This window comes from Micromesistius poutassou (assembly GCF_964030765.1).
Source record: "Micromesistius poutassou genome assembly, chromosome: 21".
NCBI classification, from domain to species: domain Eukaryota; kingdom Metazoa; phylum Chordata; class Actinopteri; order Gadiformes; family Gadidae; genus Micromesistius; species Micromesistius poutassou.
Window position 1 is genome coordinate 10,146,244 of NC_140291.1, and position 14,548 is coordinate 10,160,791.

The 14,548-nt window shown below is 45.7% G+C and overlaps 2 protein-coding genes across 2 annotated transcripts in view; one reads left to right on the plus strand and one right to left on the minus strand.

Annotated features, from left to right (window-relative positions):
* The window catches only part of LOC311366485 (regulator of G-protein signaling 9-like), a gene marked incomplete at both ends in the record, with an annotated part of 13,455 nt that extends 9,515 nt beyond the window's left edge, over positions 1 to 3,940 (minus strand). Inside the window, 3 exon segments of the mRNA XM_084485272.1 lie at positions 209 to 259; positions 1,603 to 1,699; positions 3,872 to 3,940. Of these exon segments, the coding sequence (XP_084341398.1) occupies positions 209 to 259; positions 1,603 to 1,699; positions 3,872 to 3,940 (217 nt within the window).
* A 647-nt stretch (positions 3,941 to 4,587) lies between these two features.
* Positions 4,588 to 14,225, plus strand: LOC311367034 (guanine nucleotide-binding protein subunit alpha-13-like). The gene is made up of 5 exons (XM_084485844.1): positions 4,588 to 4,876; positions 5,429 to 5,655; positions 10,244 to 10,294; positions 11,512 to 11,712; positions 12,204 to 14,225. The coding sequence occupies exons 1-5, from the start codon at positions 4,594 to 4,596 to the stop codon at positions 12,573 to 12,575; spliced, it is 1,134 nt and encodes a 377-aa protein (XP_084341970.1). The 5' UTR covers positions 4,588 to 4,593; the 3' UTR covers positions 12,576 to 14,225.
* Positions 14,226 to 14,548: the final 323 nt, after the last annotated feature.

Consider the following 14,548-nt stretch of genomic DNA (forward strand, 5'->3'; position numbering starts at 1 on the left):
GCACTGCCGGTCATGCTGCTTAATTGTTAATTAATACTTCATATTTAAGTAAGTTAGTAAGTACTTAATAGGAAGGAGAAAGGAACACAGCATTCAAGAAAAGATTGGGTGGTTTTATCGGGCGTGTTAAAATACAAGACGTACAACAGTGATGAAACAGAATGTCACGCTTACACATTTAAATATGTACGTTTGTATAAAGTCTCACCTTGGGAGTCGACGTTGAATCTGTCAGCTAACCATGCCACTATATCTTCCCCTATGGAGAAGGGAAAAACATTGTGTTGCTAGGCAGATTTTCCACCACAGTGCCAGTAGGACCATGTTGGTTAAATGTATGACTTAATAATGAATGATTTCTACATGAGTTAAATACACGTTAAATAGTCATTAAGCAGACACTTCAATCAAAGTCTTCTTTCTAGGGCTACTTAAAGGTGAAGTTGACAGCAGCATGACTTATTGATGTGCACATTATGAAGCAGGAAGTGGAAAGTAAAGCAACTGTAGAAGTGCCAGTGGGGTGTCTGGTGTTGCTATTGTTAGCTGATACAATCAATACACTCTGCTTGTGCCTTGAAGCAGCCAAGTCTGAGCGATTCACAAGGAGAGGCGAAAACAAGCCACTGCCGAAACACAAACATGCAGCCTCCCAGCTATCTGGTTCAAGAGCAAAGGGTGTGAGTGTGTGTGTGTGTGTGTGTGTGTGTGTGTGTGTGTGTGTGTGTGTGTGTGTGTGTGTGTGTGTGTGTGTGTGTGTGTGTGTGTGTGTGTGTGTGTGTGCGTGCACGCGCGCGTGTGTGTGTGTGTGTGTGTGTGTGTGTGTATGTTTAAATGTCAAACCCCTCACCAAGAGGAAACAGCTGGATATGTGAACATTACCCTATGGTGGGTATCTACAGTATTGTACTTTGAATGTGTGTGTGTGTGTGGGGGGGGGGGAGAGAGATATAACATCAAGATATCCAAGAGCGAGAGAGAGAGAGAGAGAGAGAGAGAGAGAGAGAGAGAGAGAGAGAGAGAGAGTTGAGAGAACAGGCGAACAGGAGACAAGAGTGAGAGAAAGAGACAGAGGCAGAGCAAAGAGAGGAGAGTCTTTGTAAAATACAAGAATAGATCAAATCAAACCAAACACTATACTGTGTTTGTAGTGACTGCCCTGTTTTCCACTCACTTACCAAGTGGCTGTTATTACCAGGGCCAGGATAGATGTAAAGCCTGATGTGATGTGTGTGCGCATGCATGCGCGGGTGTGTGTGTGTGTATGTGTTTGTGCATGCAAGCGTGCGTGCACAAATGTGTGTGTGTATGTGCATGGGTACGTGTGTGTGTGTGTGTGTGTGTGTGTGTGTGTGTGTGTGTGTGTGCATGGGTACGTGTGTGTGTGTGTGTGTGTGTGTGTGTGTGTGTGTGTGTGTTTGTGTGCATGGGTACGTGTGTGTGTGTGTGTGTGTGTGCGTGTGCGTGTGTGTATGTGTGTGTGTGCGTGTGCGTATGTGTGCGTGCGCGCGTGCGTGTGCGTATGTGTGTGTGTGTGTGTGTGCGTGTGCGTGTGCGTATGTGTGCGTGTGTGTGTGTGTGTGCGTGTCCGCCCTCTCTCACCCATAATGGCGTGGGGTATGGTGGTGATGACCAGGCGCTGAGGCTGGGACTTCACCCCCGTCTTGGGATCCTGCATCTCCAGCAGCACCGCCTCCGCCTGCACAACAGAAAAAGAAACGCAGACGGATGAGAAGGGGGGGGGGGGTTGCCATGACAACGGGTTGCTTGGACACCGCGGCGGGTTGTGGGGGTCTGTGTCATGTTGAAGGGCAGGACGGGGCATGCATGCACATAGAACCGGGTGATTGAACAACACAGTTACAGAGGAGGAGGAGGAGGAGGAGGAGGAGAAATGAGTGAAGTAGGAGGAGAGGGAGGAGAAGGTGGAGGAGGAGGAGGAGGAGGAAGAGGAGGGAGATGAGGGAGAGGAGGAAAAGGGGGAGGAGAAGGAAGAGGAGTAGGAAGTGGAGTAGAAGGAAGAGGCAGAGGAGGCAGTGGAAGAGGAGAAGGAGGTGGAGGATATAGGACGACCACATGGGTTCCTAATATGACTCAAATCTGTAGCCATGACTGAACTAATAAACCATGTAGGTTAGGTTAGGTTAGGACATGAAGAAAATGATAGTGTTGATGAATGATTTGTTGAGTGACTTGTGAATGGGCCTGGATATTATATTATATGAATGACTGTAGAGAATCTTTAGTTCCTATGGTACAACAGTAAATGGAAATAAAAAGGCCAGATTGATGATTCAAATGAGACTCAAAAATTCCGCTATCTCCCTGTCTCTATAAAACTCTCTTAAACGAAACGAAACAAATCACCATCATACCTTTTATTTTTTTGAGAGCACTGGTCTAAATGGTATCGTGCCTCTAGATGCTTCAAAAGTCGCTTATGATACTTTTGTAAGTGCAATAGTACAAACAGCAAGCTTGTCGTTACACTGTTACATTATAATGTACAGTATTGGTTCCTTAAAATGGAACCAATACTGTACATGCCGATGGACTTGCACTGTACAGCAAATAGCAAAACAATTATTATTTCTGTTCAGATTTCTGGTCATTTAATGGTAGTAGAATAGCCCAAATCTGTGACAGAGCTTCCATCAGTATTGTCATGTTCTCAGTTGTAACCTTATTATGAACTATTCTGTGAGCCCCATAGGTCACTGACAGTGAGGTCCCAAGAGGTGTCTACCTACTCAATCAGTTCCAACTTATTCAACCAGACCTTTTATCTTCCGTCTGTGTTTGTATGCATGAGTGTGAGGGCCTGCTGTGTGTGTGTGTGTGTGTGTGTGTGTGTGTGTGTGTGTGTGTGTGTGTGTGTGTGTGTGTGTGCGTGTGTGTGCGCGTGCGTGCGTGCGTGCGTGTGTGCGTTTGTGTGCGTGCTTGTGTCTGTGTGTTAGTGTGCGTGTGTCTTCTGTGTGTTTGTGCGCCTGTGCCTGTGTGAACCTATATGAATGGGTAGGTTAGGACTGACTTTCGGCCCGTGTGTTTGAAGTGGCTCCCAGCTTTGAAGCCGCACAGAAGAGGCTCTCCAGGCCAGGCGAAGGCAAGCTAGAGTGGGCCTTTAAAACCGGATGACCAACACCTTGTGTGCTCCTGGAGATTGCTTCTGACCATTCCCCCAGACCTTCTACTCTGCTTTGAAGCAGAGCATGCTGTCCACTCTCTTCACACCACTATCCCAAACACGGTCATCAATGTCCATCCATTCGTTGGATGAAATAGTTGCTACGGTGATAGCTACATGGCAAGGCAATGTTGTTGTTGTGACGCTTCAGATGGAACTACTTGTTGAATAGCTGGGAGTGAATGGTGGAGCTAGGGCTATCCGATGTCTCTGGATGGATTATCCCTGTGTTGCCCAGGGCTGCAAGTGTTCATACTGATCCAGGTTAATGCTTATTAAACTGAATGACCTTATCACTGGCTCATCAGCATGCAGCAGGGTACAATAAACAATAAAGATGATCGAAGAGAGATTTAAATGACAACTATGCAGCAATTCAACTGAAATACATTCAATAATTCCTTAGGTGTTAGTACTTTGGTTGGATTTCTAACAAACAGGTTGTTGAGGCTGTTCTCCACGTTGTGTTTGTTTAACTGATACATTTATGCATCGTGTCTAAAACCTCTATCTACCTACATGTATTTTATTGTATAGGGCCAGCCTATGAGTTGCCACAGCTGTAACAACAACGCGTCTTTAGCATCTGATTTCGCCATATAGGAAATGACCACCATAGAGATACAAGCAGAAAGAAAGGTGAAAACACCGCTTCTGATGTAGGAGACACATAACAGTATAGCCTACCTTCTTCAGACATGCCATCCGTGGTCGGAACCTCTGCCCATGATCCCGTTCTGTGTTTCGGATTGTCATGTTTGTTTATTGCTGTCACGTTCCCAGACACACACATACACTCACACACACCACACACACACACTCATACACACACACACAAAGGTATGAGCGGCTAGTGTGCACTGTGCAATGTGGTGTGTGTGAAGACACTGGTGGAGAGATGCGAGCAGGCAGCTCTTCATCCGATGCTGGGATTATAGGAGGGGAAACCCACCAATCAGAGCCTTATTTTCTATCCCATCAGACGATCAATTACCCACAACGCCGGGAGATGGCGACATTTCACCAGAACCGTTCAGAAATCATAAAAAAATGCGTTTATGCTGTCACAATAAAACAAAAAAACGCTCAGATTATATTCATACCCTATTAACGTGTTCACATCTGAAACACCAAAATAAATAACTCAAATTAATAAATTTTTTGAAGTACAGTTCCAATTGTGTATCCGTATAACCCCCACACATGTATCTGTTTCAATCACACATACAACAAACACGAAATACATACAGAAAGGACTATAACGCCTCAAATGAATCAGAAAGCCGAGCCATCACTACTTCCTGAGTTTAGGGAAGGGGCTTGGCTCTGTGTGCGCGCCGCCGCCGTATTGCGTCCACGCGCCCCGCGGACGTCGTGCACTAATTTGTATCGATGAAGTTTGTGCGAACATGGCGGATTTCCTGCCGTCTAGATCCGTCTTAAAAGTTTGTTTGCCCGTCTGTCTTCTCAACAACAGCGAGGTGGAACAATTGCGAATATCTAAAGAGATCGACAAATGCATTTCCAGGGATAAAACGTACGTGAAACGCCTGGTAAAGATCTTGCTACTGGGCGCTGGCGAGAGCGGCAAGTCGACTTTCCTCAAACAAATGCGGATCATCCATGGCCAGGACTTCGACCAGCAAGCCCGAGAAGAGTTCCGAGCTACCATTTACAGCAATGTTATCAAAGGTAATCAGCCCTTATGGTGGGAACACTCCGCAGCACCGGGTCTTAAAGTCCTATCTTATGTGTGTACTTTCCACCCTCCCGCGACTTGGGCCTAATTGCGTTGGGTGAGTTTAAGGGAAAGTGTCCCAGCAGTACATCTGTTTAGAAACGGAAAGGTCTTGTGCTGTGTTGGGTAATAAGACATAAACATTCTCCATCTGCAGTCGGCACACCCATGTAGACGCGCGTGTGCGTGTGCGCGTGTGCGTGTGTGTATCTGTGAATCTATGTAGTTGTCCAATTACCCATCTACTTTCCTCCTCCGGGAAGCTACTTTTTAAAACCATAGTATACTCCCACTTCGTAGTTATTCTATGCGGATTGCAGCCCCCCCCCCCCCCACACACACACACACACAAGATAATGGGTTTGTGTGTAGACTACTGTGTTTTATCCTTTATCCCTTATCTCTGCGTTTTTTTTTTTCCTGTTGATCACATATGTATGCACACCACTGTCTGATCTGTGAGATAACGTGTGCCTCCCTCTCTGAAACCCCTCCTCTGAGTCTAGGCATACGGGTGTTGGTCGATGCTCGGGAGAAGCTCCATATCCCGTGGGGTGACCCTGACAACAAAGAGCACGGGGACATTATGATGGCCTTCGACACCAGGTCAGACATGATCGTCAATGGGCAGATGGAGAGGACGGTGTTCATGAAGTATCTCCCTTCCATCACGGCTCTGTGGACAGACAGTGGTATTCAGAACGCCTACGACCGTCGCAGGGAGTTTCAGTTGGTTAGTGGTTTTTGTCCTACACCTATTCATAATGTATAACATCTCCCACACAAACACACACACACTCAGCCGCTATGGATACTCATTAGAGTACCGCCACGCGGCCACCCAGAGTTGCTCATTGCTCACTTGTTACTCGCTGTGCCACGGCATTCTGTAATCCACCACTTCTTAGCTTGTCGTAAAAGGACCCTTTCATAGACATTAATCGTGAGTGGCAGTGGTTCCTGGAGTTTAGCAGACTCAAAAAGTGGTGATTGTTTTCTTGATTATCCATCGTTATGGATTTTTGCTTGTTAGCTAAAAAGGTAGCACAATGTGTAGGAGGTGGGGTAGAACAGTGCTAATGATTCAAGAACAAGTCAATAGTCTTCGTTTATATTAAGTCCAGATATTGAAGTCCAAAATAAAGGCAAGCGAACGACGAACCATGATCATGTCATAGGATTATCTTTTAGATTAATTGCCAACAATCCCGAATAAAACAACCAAAGCGACATGTTTCCTCCCCTGGACAAATGTCTGTTTACTGAAAGGCCAATGGATGTTAATAACACCTTGTCCTGTTATTTAGGTAGGCAAATTGTTGTCCTCTTCTTAGCCAATGGGGTGGCAGGATAGGAGTAAGTGCTGCAGGCATGGGCCGGGTTAACTCAAACATAGGCTGCCCTACCCCAGGTCTGGATCAGAGCTGGAGTTGCCATGGTATCTAAACTGGCTTGGGGTTACCCCAATAGTCCCAATGTCTCGGGAACAAGAAATATATATCTGTTGTGAGTCATAAACATAGTGCTACGGTGGGGATCCACCTTTTTGTTGTTTTGGTTTATTGTGGGTGAATTGAAAGTGAAAAAAATTTTTTTCTTAGCTCCCCATTTGTAACAATTAGGTAATAGCCGGTTGTGAGCAAATGCCAAAAATGGTACTTGTTTTGATCAACTTCGATTAGATCTGAACAGACAGCCGTCTATGTGAAAGCCCACACAAGCCAATTTCACCAGGGAGACGCCATAGTGTCTGCCTTCCCGATACCCTCTGTCAATAACGGGACGAGACTGCTGGCTCATGGGAAAAACTGACAGTTTTAGAATTTGATGATGCATACCTAATTATTTATTTTTCAAATACATTGCATTTACAAATTATCAATATATTGTCAGGTTGTGATGTAGTGTAGTGGAAGTTTATTACAGTTGAATGATAGACTTAGACAATGAACAGAGATTTTCATTTAAGTAGTACAATTCCAATTGAAATAGCATATTTTTCCATATCACCAAATCAACAGAATTGGCAGTGCAGGCATATGCAAGTTGTAGCTGTACTTTTAGATGTGTTGAACATTATTAATATATGGTTTGGTCTGAAGACACATCAATACATACCATACATCTACACTAAATCATCATCCAATTCGGAGAATAAATTCCATCATTCCAGTCTTCTGCAACACAGTGGTGTAATTTTTGAGGAATTTTCTGGTGAATCCATTTGTGTCTTATCTGCAATCAGGTGGATGGAAACTCCATTACTCTCGATCTCTCTCGCTCTCTTCTGAGCCCTCAGATATGTGACTAAGTCAGCTTCCTGTTTACACCTCCGCTCGTGTCTGGTTTGTAAGAAGGCATCTCTCTGAGAGATCGTCCACCCAGAAGGGCACGCCCGCGGTTGTAGTGGCGCCCTCACTTCCAAGTCACCTTTTCCTCGACTCTGTGATTTTTGAAAAGGCTTCTAGTTGGTTTTGTTCTATACATACATATGGTATGCAAACGTGTGAGGGTTAAACAGTGCATTTGAATGATATTGCAGTTTTCTTTTCTTGGTCTTTGTATGTAAACGTCTAGGGAGACGTGTTGTGGGCCTGTGAGAGAAGCATTGGCGTCAGTGGGAATCAGTACAGTAAGACGGGATGGGGAAGTTATAGAAAACATGTATTTTTGCATAATTAGTTTCAATGCTGTTTTCACACACACACACACACACACACACACACACACACACACACACACACACACACACACACACACACACACACACACACACACACACACACACACACACACAGGATTGTTGAGTGTGATCAGTGGTGGAATGTTGATCTGTAGTTAAACAGCTTTAGGTTACAAACACAACCATTGGCCTCCAAGACCGCAATACTCCCAGGAAAAACACACTCCCGCTGTCAGGGACGCACACACACACTCGTACAGCTGCACACACACACACACACACACACACATGCAGCGCAAAACACACTATACCCCCACAGCCCTTTAACATTGACAGGAATGTGATTCCCCTTCTTCACTGAACACTGAGACCCACTGACTCCTCCGTGTTGGTTGGCTCTGTTTTCGGGGTGTATCCCTGAAGAGTGAGCTGTAGACTGTAAACAGAAGGTAAATCATCAGGTCAGACCCCGTCAGCCACTTTCACTGTGTTATGGTGAGGGGGCCATGCCTCACTGTAACTCAGGGCCTCCGGGCTAGAGCAAATACAGGGCCCTATTGGTCCTGGGCAGAGGTGTGGGAGAATTTATTTAATGAGATGATCTGGGGATGTGTGGCAGATCCGCTAACGTGTTTTGTGGTATGATGAGTCAATGATCAGGGGAAATAATTCAGGAACGAGGGAAAGAGTTGACGTCTTCCTGTTCAGTTTGAATGATTGAGTAAACAAGTTAGGAGTAAACTTGTATTTGGCAAAGATGACCGCATTCCCAGTCGGCGTAATGTCAGAACCAGTCCCTTTCCTCCATTGTATTCCAGATGTTGATGCCGGCCGTTGATTGGCTCTCCCTTCACGTTGCGAACATTCCCGAAACGGTCTGCACTCTGCAATCAGGTGGACCGGGTTAGGGTGGACTTGATTAGAACCTGAATAACAAAAAGTAGAGGACATCCTCTGTTCTCCATCGCAGTGATAACGTTTCAGATAATCTGTCATCCATCATTCCACCGTGAGTGCTCGGCTATTAATCTCCCGGCTGACATTATAGAAAAGTAATGGGAGTAATTGTTTGTATTCTCTGGCGTAGGGCTGACATTGCTACGGTACTCTCTGTGCTGTGGTAAAGGGCCATTGTCCCACAGAGATGACCACTTATACTTGGAAACAAACGCCTTTTTAGACACCACATGAGTCAGACTCAAGTTTGTTCACAAGTTCACCCCATTGTGCTCCCAACAATTGGTTGTCCTCAACTACAAACCGGAGCACGAACCGGGCAGAAAGAAAACTCTCACATTGGTTTGCTCGGCTCGGCTGAAGTGGAACAAAGTCCAGGGACAGAAAGTGCTACGTCTGAAACGCACCTTTCTACTCCTCTGCGGCCTGTGAAAAGCGTGCTCTATGCATTGACGGCACCTGCACAGTCTCATCTCATGTAGCGGGTGAGAAAGCGACAGCGGCTGTGTACGTCAAGGCTTTAGCTGGTCGGGGTTTCTACGGAGACACGTGCCACACCGACACCCCCCTCCCCCCCGAGCACAGGCGGTGACGACAGCCATAGCTGCTCTACTGGTTTCTGTTCTCCTTTTGTGTGGGGGATTTTTTCTCCTTCTCCTTTGTGAGGATTTCTAAATCCCGTCCCCAGAGTAGGATCAGAGTTGTAGAAGATTCTTTATCTATGCATATTTCCTGTAAGTACAAACGTACAGTTTCTCTGAACCGCGGACGGTAAATCACTTGTTTTAATGTGGACAGGCGGGGGGGGGGGGGGGGGGGGGGGGGACCTGTCTCTGTTTTTCTGGCCTCAACTCAGAAGCGACGTGCTCCTCCCCAGTGTAACCACACACACACACACACACACACACACACACACACACACACACACACACACACACACACACACACACACACACACACACACACACACACACACACACACACACAGGCTTTTCCGGTTAGGTGCCATCAAAAGGTGAGGGCAGAGCTGTTGAGCAAAAATGGCCACACAGCCATTTGCTTCAGTAAGGGTAGTCCACGGCGACTTCTTTTTATTTTTACCTTTTTTAACCACGGACATCCGTCATTAGTTTTTGACATTTGCAACGCAGTGTCATTATAGACAGCGTTTTATATCTCTCTCACACACACACACACACACACACACACACACACACACACACACACACACACACACACACACACACACACACACACAGAAATGAAGGAATGCTTCCAAGTCTTAGTGCCTTCGTGTCTGGACACGCACTCATAACTCGGCATCTAAGGGATAGAATCGAAACAACATATAACAGACTCCTGCAGACTCATGGCCCTACTTTCCTATCATCCTACATCTGTTTTGTACACACATTTCCCCCGGCGTTAACACTCAATATGCATCCACATCTTTGGCCATGTTTTAGCCACAGAAGAACTTCGACTTGAACCAGCTACAGAAGAGACTCGTTTTTAGATCAGAAACACTCCCCTCGCTGCCAACTTCTGTTTTAGCAAAACTATGATTAATGACATGTGAAACCGTGACCTGTAAATTACTTTAGTGGTGCTTTTTTCAGTGAAAAACATTGTACGGATTTATCTAAAGAATATCTCTTTCTTTTGTGGTCTCTCTCTGCAGGGCGAGTCGGTGAAGTATTTCTTGGACAATGTGGAAAAGCTTGGGGAACCGGTAAGTTTTCATCTCACACCGCTTGGACGTCATTATCGCGTTATTACCCATCTTTTTGTACGGGAACTTCCTGCTGGCTAAATGACTGGTGGCTCAACCCCTTCAGGGGTAGCTGGGGTGTTTCAGTGGCAGAGGAATATGCTGACTGATCAACTGACATGCCGTGAGAAGTTCTGGCTTCAGTTCCGGGTTTCACCGTTTGGGGAAACGCAAACTGAAAGTAGTGGGACACGCTGTTGATCTGACGCATGTATCGAGATGAATAAGCCAGAACACTCTTTCCACTTTTGAATATGTGGCACCAATCAGGACTTTGGTCGCATCGTTTTGTTGTACATCTCGACCCCGTTTTAATTCTCCCTCTCAGTGGCGGTTTTAGGCACGGGCGAAGCGGGGCAGCTGCCCAGGGTAGCATTGTTTCATGACACATGGGGGGCGGCACGAGGACACGATTAAAAAAAATCATCCGCGCTATTCTATTATCGATCGTATCAGACTGTGTGGGGAATTGGCATAATGGCCGTAATTCCGTACCAGGAGGGGTCTCGCCCGGAAGGGGTCTCGCCCGGGGCGCAATTCAGTGTAGAACCGTCACTGCTCCCTCTCCTCTGCTTTGGCTTTTTTTTGGTCGTTATACTGCAAAGCCTTTGACACTAATGTTACTGGAGCTCAGAGCTCAACTGGTTGCTACCATGTGAGCAAAACCAGAGGGGAGACCAATGCTGTGTGGCAGATCGTTCCCCAACTCCCTCTATGTCCAGTGAGGACAATGGGTGACCAGATGAAACGGATGGAGCAATATAGTTAGGTTTTGTTATGTTTGGTTTCACTTGCATTACAATTAGAGCTTTAAGTAACGGTTGATATTATCGGGTCACTCCTACCAATAGAAGAATGATGCAGTAACTATTTTCCTTTTTTGATTCAAACTTTTCTTTTTGGTTCTTGTTTGTCGTGCATTTCATTCTTATTTAACTTCCTCTCTATTTCTCTCCATCTGTCCATTGTGAAGCCCAACCCCTCCGTCTCCCTTGTTTTGTTTTGCATATCAGACATTTACGCAAATCACTGACCCATTCTCTCTCTCTCTCTCTCTCTCTCTCTCTCTCTCTCTCTCTCTCTCTCTCTCTCTCTCTCTCTCTCTCTCTCTCTCTCTCTCTCTCTCTCTCTCTCTCTCTCTCTCTCTCTCTCTCTCTCTCTCTGTCTCGCCCCTCCAGAGCTACGTGCCCACTCAGCAGGACATACTGCTGGCCCGCAAGCCCACCAAGGGGATCCACGAGTACGACTTTGATATCAAGAACGTGCCCTTCAAGATGGTGGACGTGGGCGGCCAGCGCTCGGAGCGGCGGCGCTGGTTCGAGTGCTTCGACTCGGTCACCTCCATCCTCTTCCTCGTCTCCTCATCTGAATACGACCAGGTGAGGGGGGGCCGTCCCACACACACCTGTGTTATCTAGGGTACAAACTAGGCATGCTTTACTTAGCTCGGCTCGTTGAGATAACTTCCGAGTTAGTTGTTTGCTTTTGGGGGGGATGCGGGGACTTGGAAGGATAAGCAATCATTGCCCATTTATTTGGTTGTTTGAATTTGTGGCGTGTGTAAGATTTAATTAGGTGCCAAGCACGAGTGCGAGGCATCCTATTGTGATTCTAGTTGATCTTTTATTAGTTGTAGTTTTCTGGGGGGGCATTATTTTTCTTCTCTTTGCAACGTTCAATTAGTCTTTCTTTTTATTTGTTCAAATGAAAAAAGCTTTCATTCATTCTTCCAGCCATATTTTCAAACAGAACGAATATGAATAGTTCCATTTCAACACAAAACCCTTTAACAAAAGTAAATGTGTTGCACTTTTGTGATAAATGTCGACTTTTATTCTGATCCCTCGTCTTCCTGCCACCCTGTCTGCAGGTGCTGATGGAGGACCGGCAAACCAACCGCCTCCGGGAGTCCCTCAACATCTTCGAGACCATCGTCAACAACCGCGTGTTCGTCAACGTGTCCATCATCCTCTTCCTCAACAAGACAGACCTGCTGGAGGAGAAGGTGAAGAGCGTGGTCCTCAGGGACTACTTCCCCGACTACGCCGGCGTGGAGCACAGCCTGCGCGACGTGCAGGCCTTCATGGTGGAGTGCTTCCGGGCCAAGCGCCGTGACGCCAACCAGAAGCCCCTCTACCACCACTTCACCACGGCCATCAACACCGAGAACATCCGCCTGGTGTTCCGCGACGTCAAGGACACCATTCTGCACGACAATCTGAAGCAGCTGATGCTGCAATGACCCCCCCCCCTCGCTTCCTAGCCACTCGCCACTCACTCGCACTCATCTGTCGCCTTAACATGTTTCCCCCCCGCCTCTAGGTGGCGGTGTGGTGATATTTTTCCTGTCCTCCGTCCAGGAAGAGGAGCTAGGAAAGACCGTTCTCTCCGAGGAATTTGTTGTTCCTCTGATTTGCTCCGTACCCCCTCGTGTTTTAGTTTTTTCGTAAACTTTGGTTTTAACTTGTCTCTCAAAAAGTTCTCTCCCCCCCCGGGTGGTGAAGGGTGTGGTTGGGACCGGAGCGGGGTTCCAGCACGGTGTGTTTGGGGGCAGAGTGGGGAACTTGAGTGACTGGTTGACGACAACAACAACAGCAACACGGAGCCCATGCCTGACTGGAACTTACACTGCTGCCCCAACCCCCCCCCCCACCCCCAGGCTGCCCTAGATCCGACCGACCCCCTGTGGACTGCCCCAGGCCCGGGAGAGGATCGAACCCCAAACGAGTTCCACATACGATCCTGAACGGGCACCTTTAAAACACTGTTTAACATGCCACGTGCATTTGTGACCACGGGGGAGCACATGCTTGGCATTTCTGCATGGCTTGTCCTCATTAAACAAAATTTATTTTAGGTGGCTCTAATTTTGCAATACTTTTTTTTTTTGTTTTATTACAAAAGAAAATAACAAAGCCACGCAGGGCAAACAAACAGCCATAATGCAGTGGCCAGCGGGGCCACTGCACTGCTAATTCTCAGGGTTGAATTGAAACCACTGTTTGTGATAATGTCTTAGTTTTGTTAGTAGCTTTTTGTTTTGTTAAATCTTATCCTAATCTGGGTGTCTTAAGTGTCATGGTTCTGCCAGTACTGTACAGTAGTTGTTGCTGGTTTCATGGTAAACCATCGTAACCCTGACCCCAAAACGTGGCCCATCCCTACAAAACACCCTAACTCCCTCTTTAGTCGGTTGCCTTAAGGAACGAAAAAATCGTCCCGTTTGCCTGAGAGATGAATGTCTTTGTTAATATTTGTACAGAAAATTTACTACTACTTGTAGAATATACTGTAACCCATTTTGTTTTAGTACATAACCTGTGTTGTGAATTAACGTTTTGGCTTAAAAGAAATTCGGTTTTCCAGGTATTTCTCCCAAAAAGAAAGCTTTGCTTTTTCCGTTACAAATACAGCAGTACGATAAAACTTAGACGAAAAAAGGAATTGAAGGTAATTCAGATCATGAGCCACTGCGTCATATTTGTGAGGCCACTCTATAAGAGAACTGCATCCACTGCAAGAAGCCTGTACTAAGGTCACTCTCTTCACCCTATACTATAATTCCACTGTCTGTTCACGTACATCAACGTTTTCACCCTGAAATGGCGCTGCTGTATACTTCACTGTGCTTCCAGTCCTTACCGTGTACATACTGTAATCTGTCACCGTGTAAATACATTTTGAGTTCTTTCTTCCTCCTTATGTAAATGGTTGTAGAAATAGTGCATTTAATTTGCTGTTCTAAATGCATCTTAAATCACTGCATTTCCAATGAAGATAATCTTTGATTAATTGATTTTAGTTTTTGTTTGTTTTTGTTTTTGTCACAGAAACGTGTTATGCTCAGTGTCTAGTCTTGTGCCACTGTAACCGTATCAATAAAACACACTTTTCTAATGGAATGAATGAATCCATCCCTTACTGAATGATGCTTATTTTTCTCAATACATGAGCACACACAGGATTTGTTTTTGCATTAAAAGAAAATAAGGTAACGGTTAAATTCCAGTACTTGCTAAGATAATTAATGTTAACCCCAATTATAGAAATGTTTCCTAATAAAAAGAGTGCACTGCAATTATGGAATTATTTTGTCAAACAAGACTTAAAAAATGATTCACTATTGCACATTCTACAAGCCTCTGTGCAGTGGGGTAGTGGAATGTCTAAATTAATATAATAGCAATATGTCTGTATACATTCTGAATGTAATAA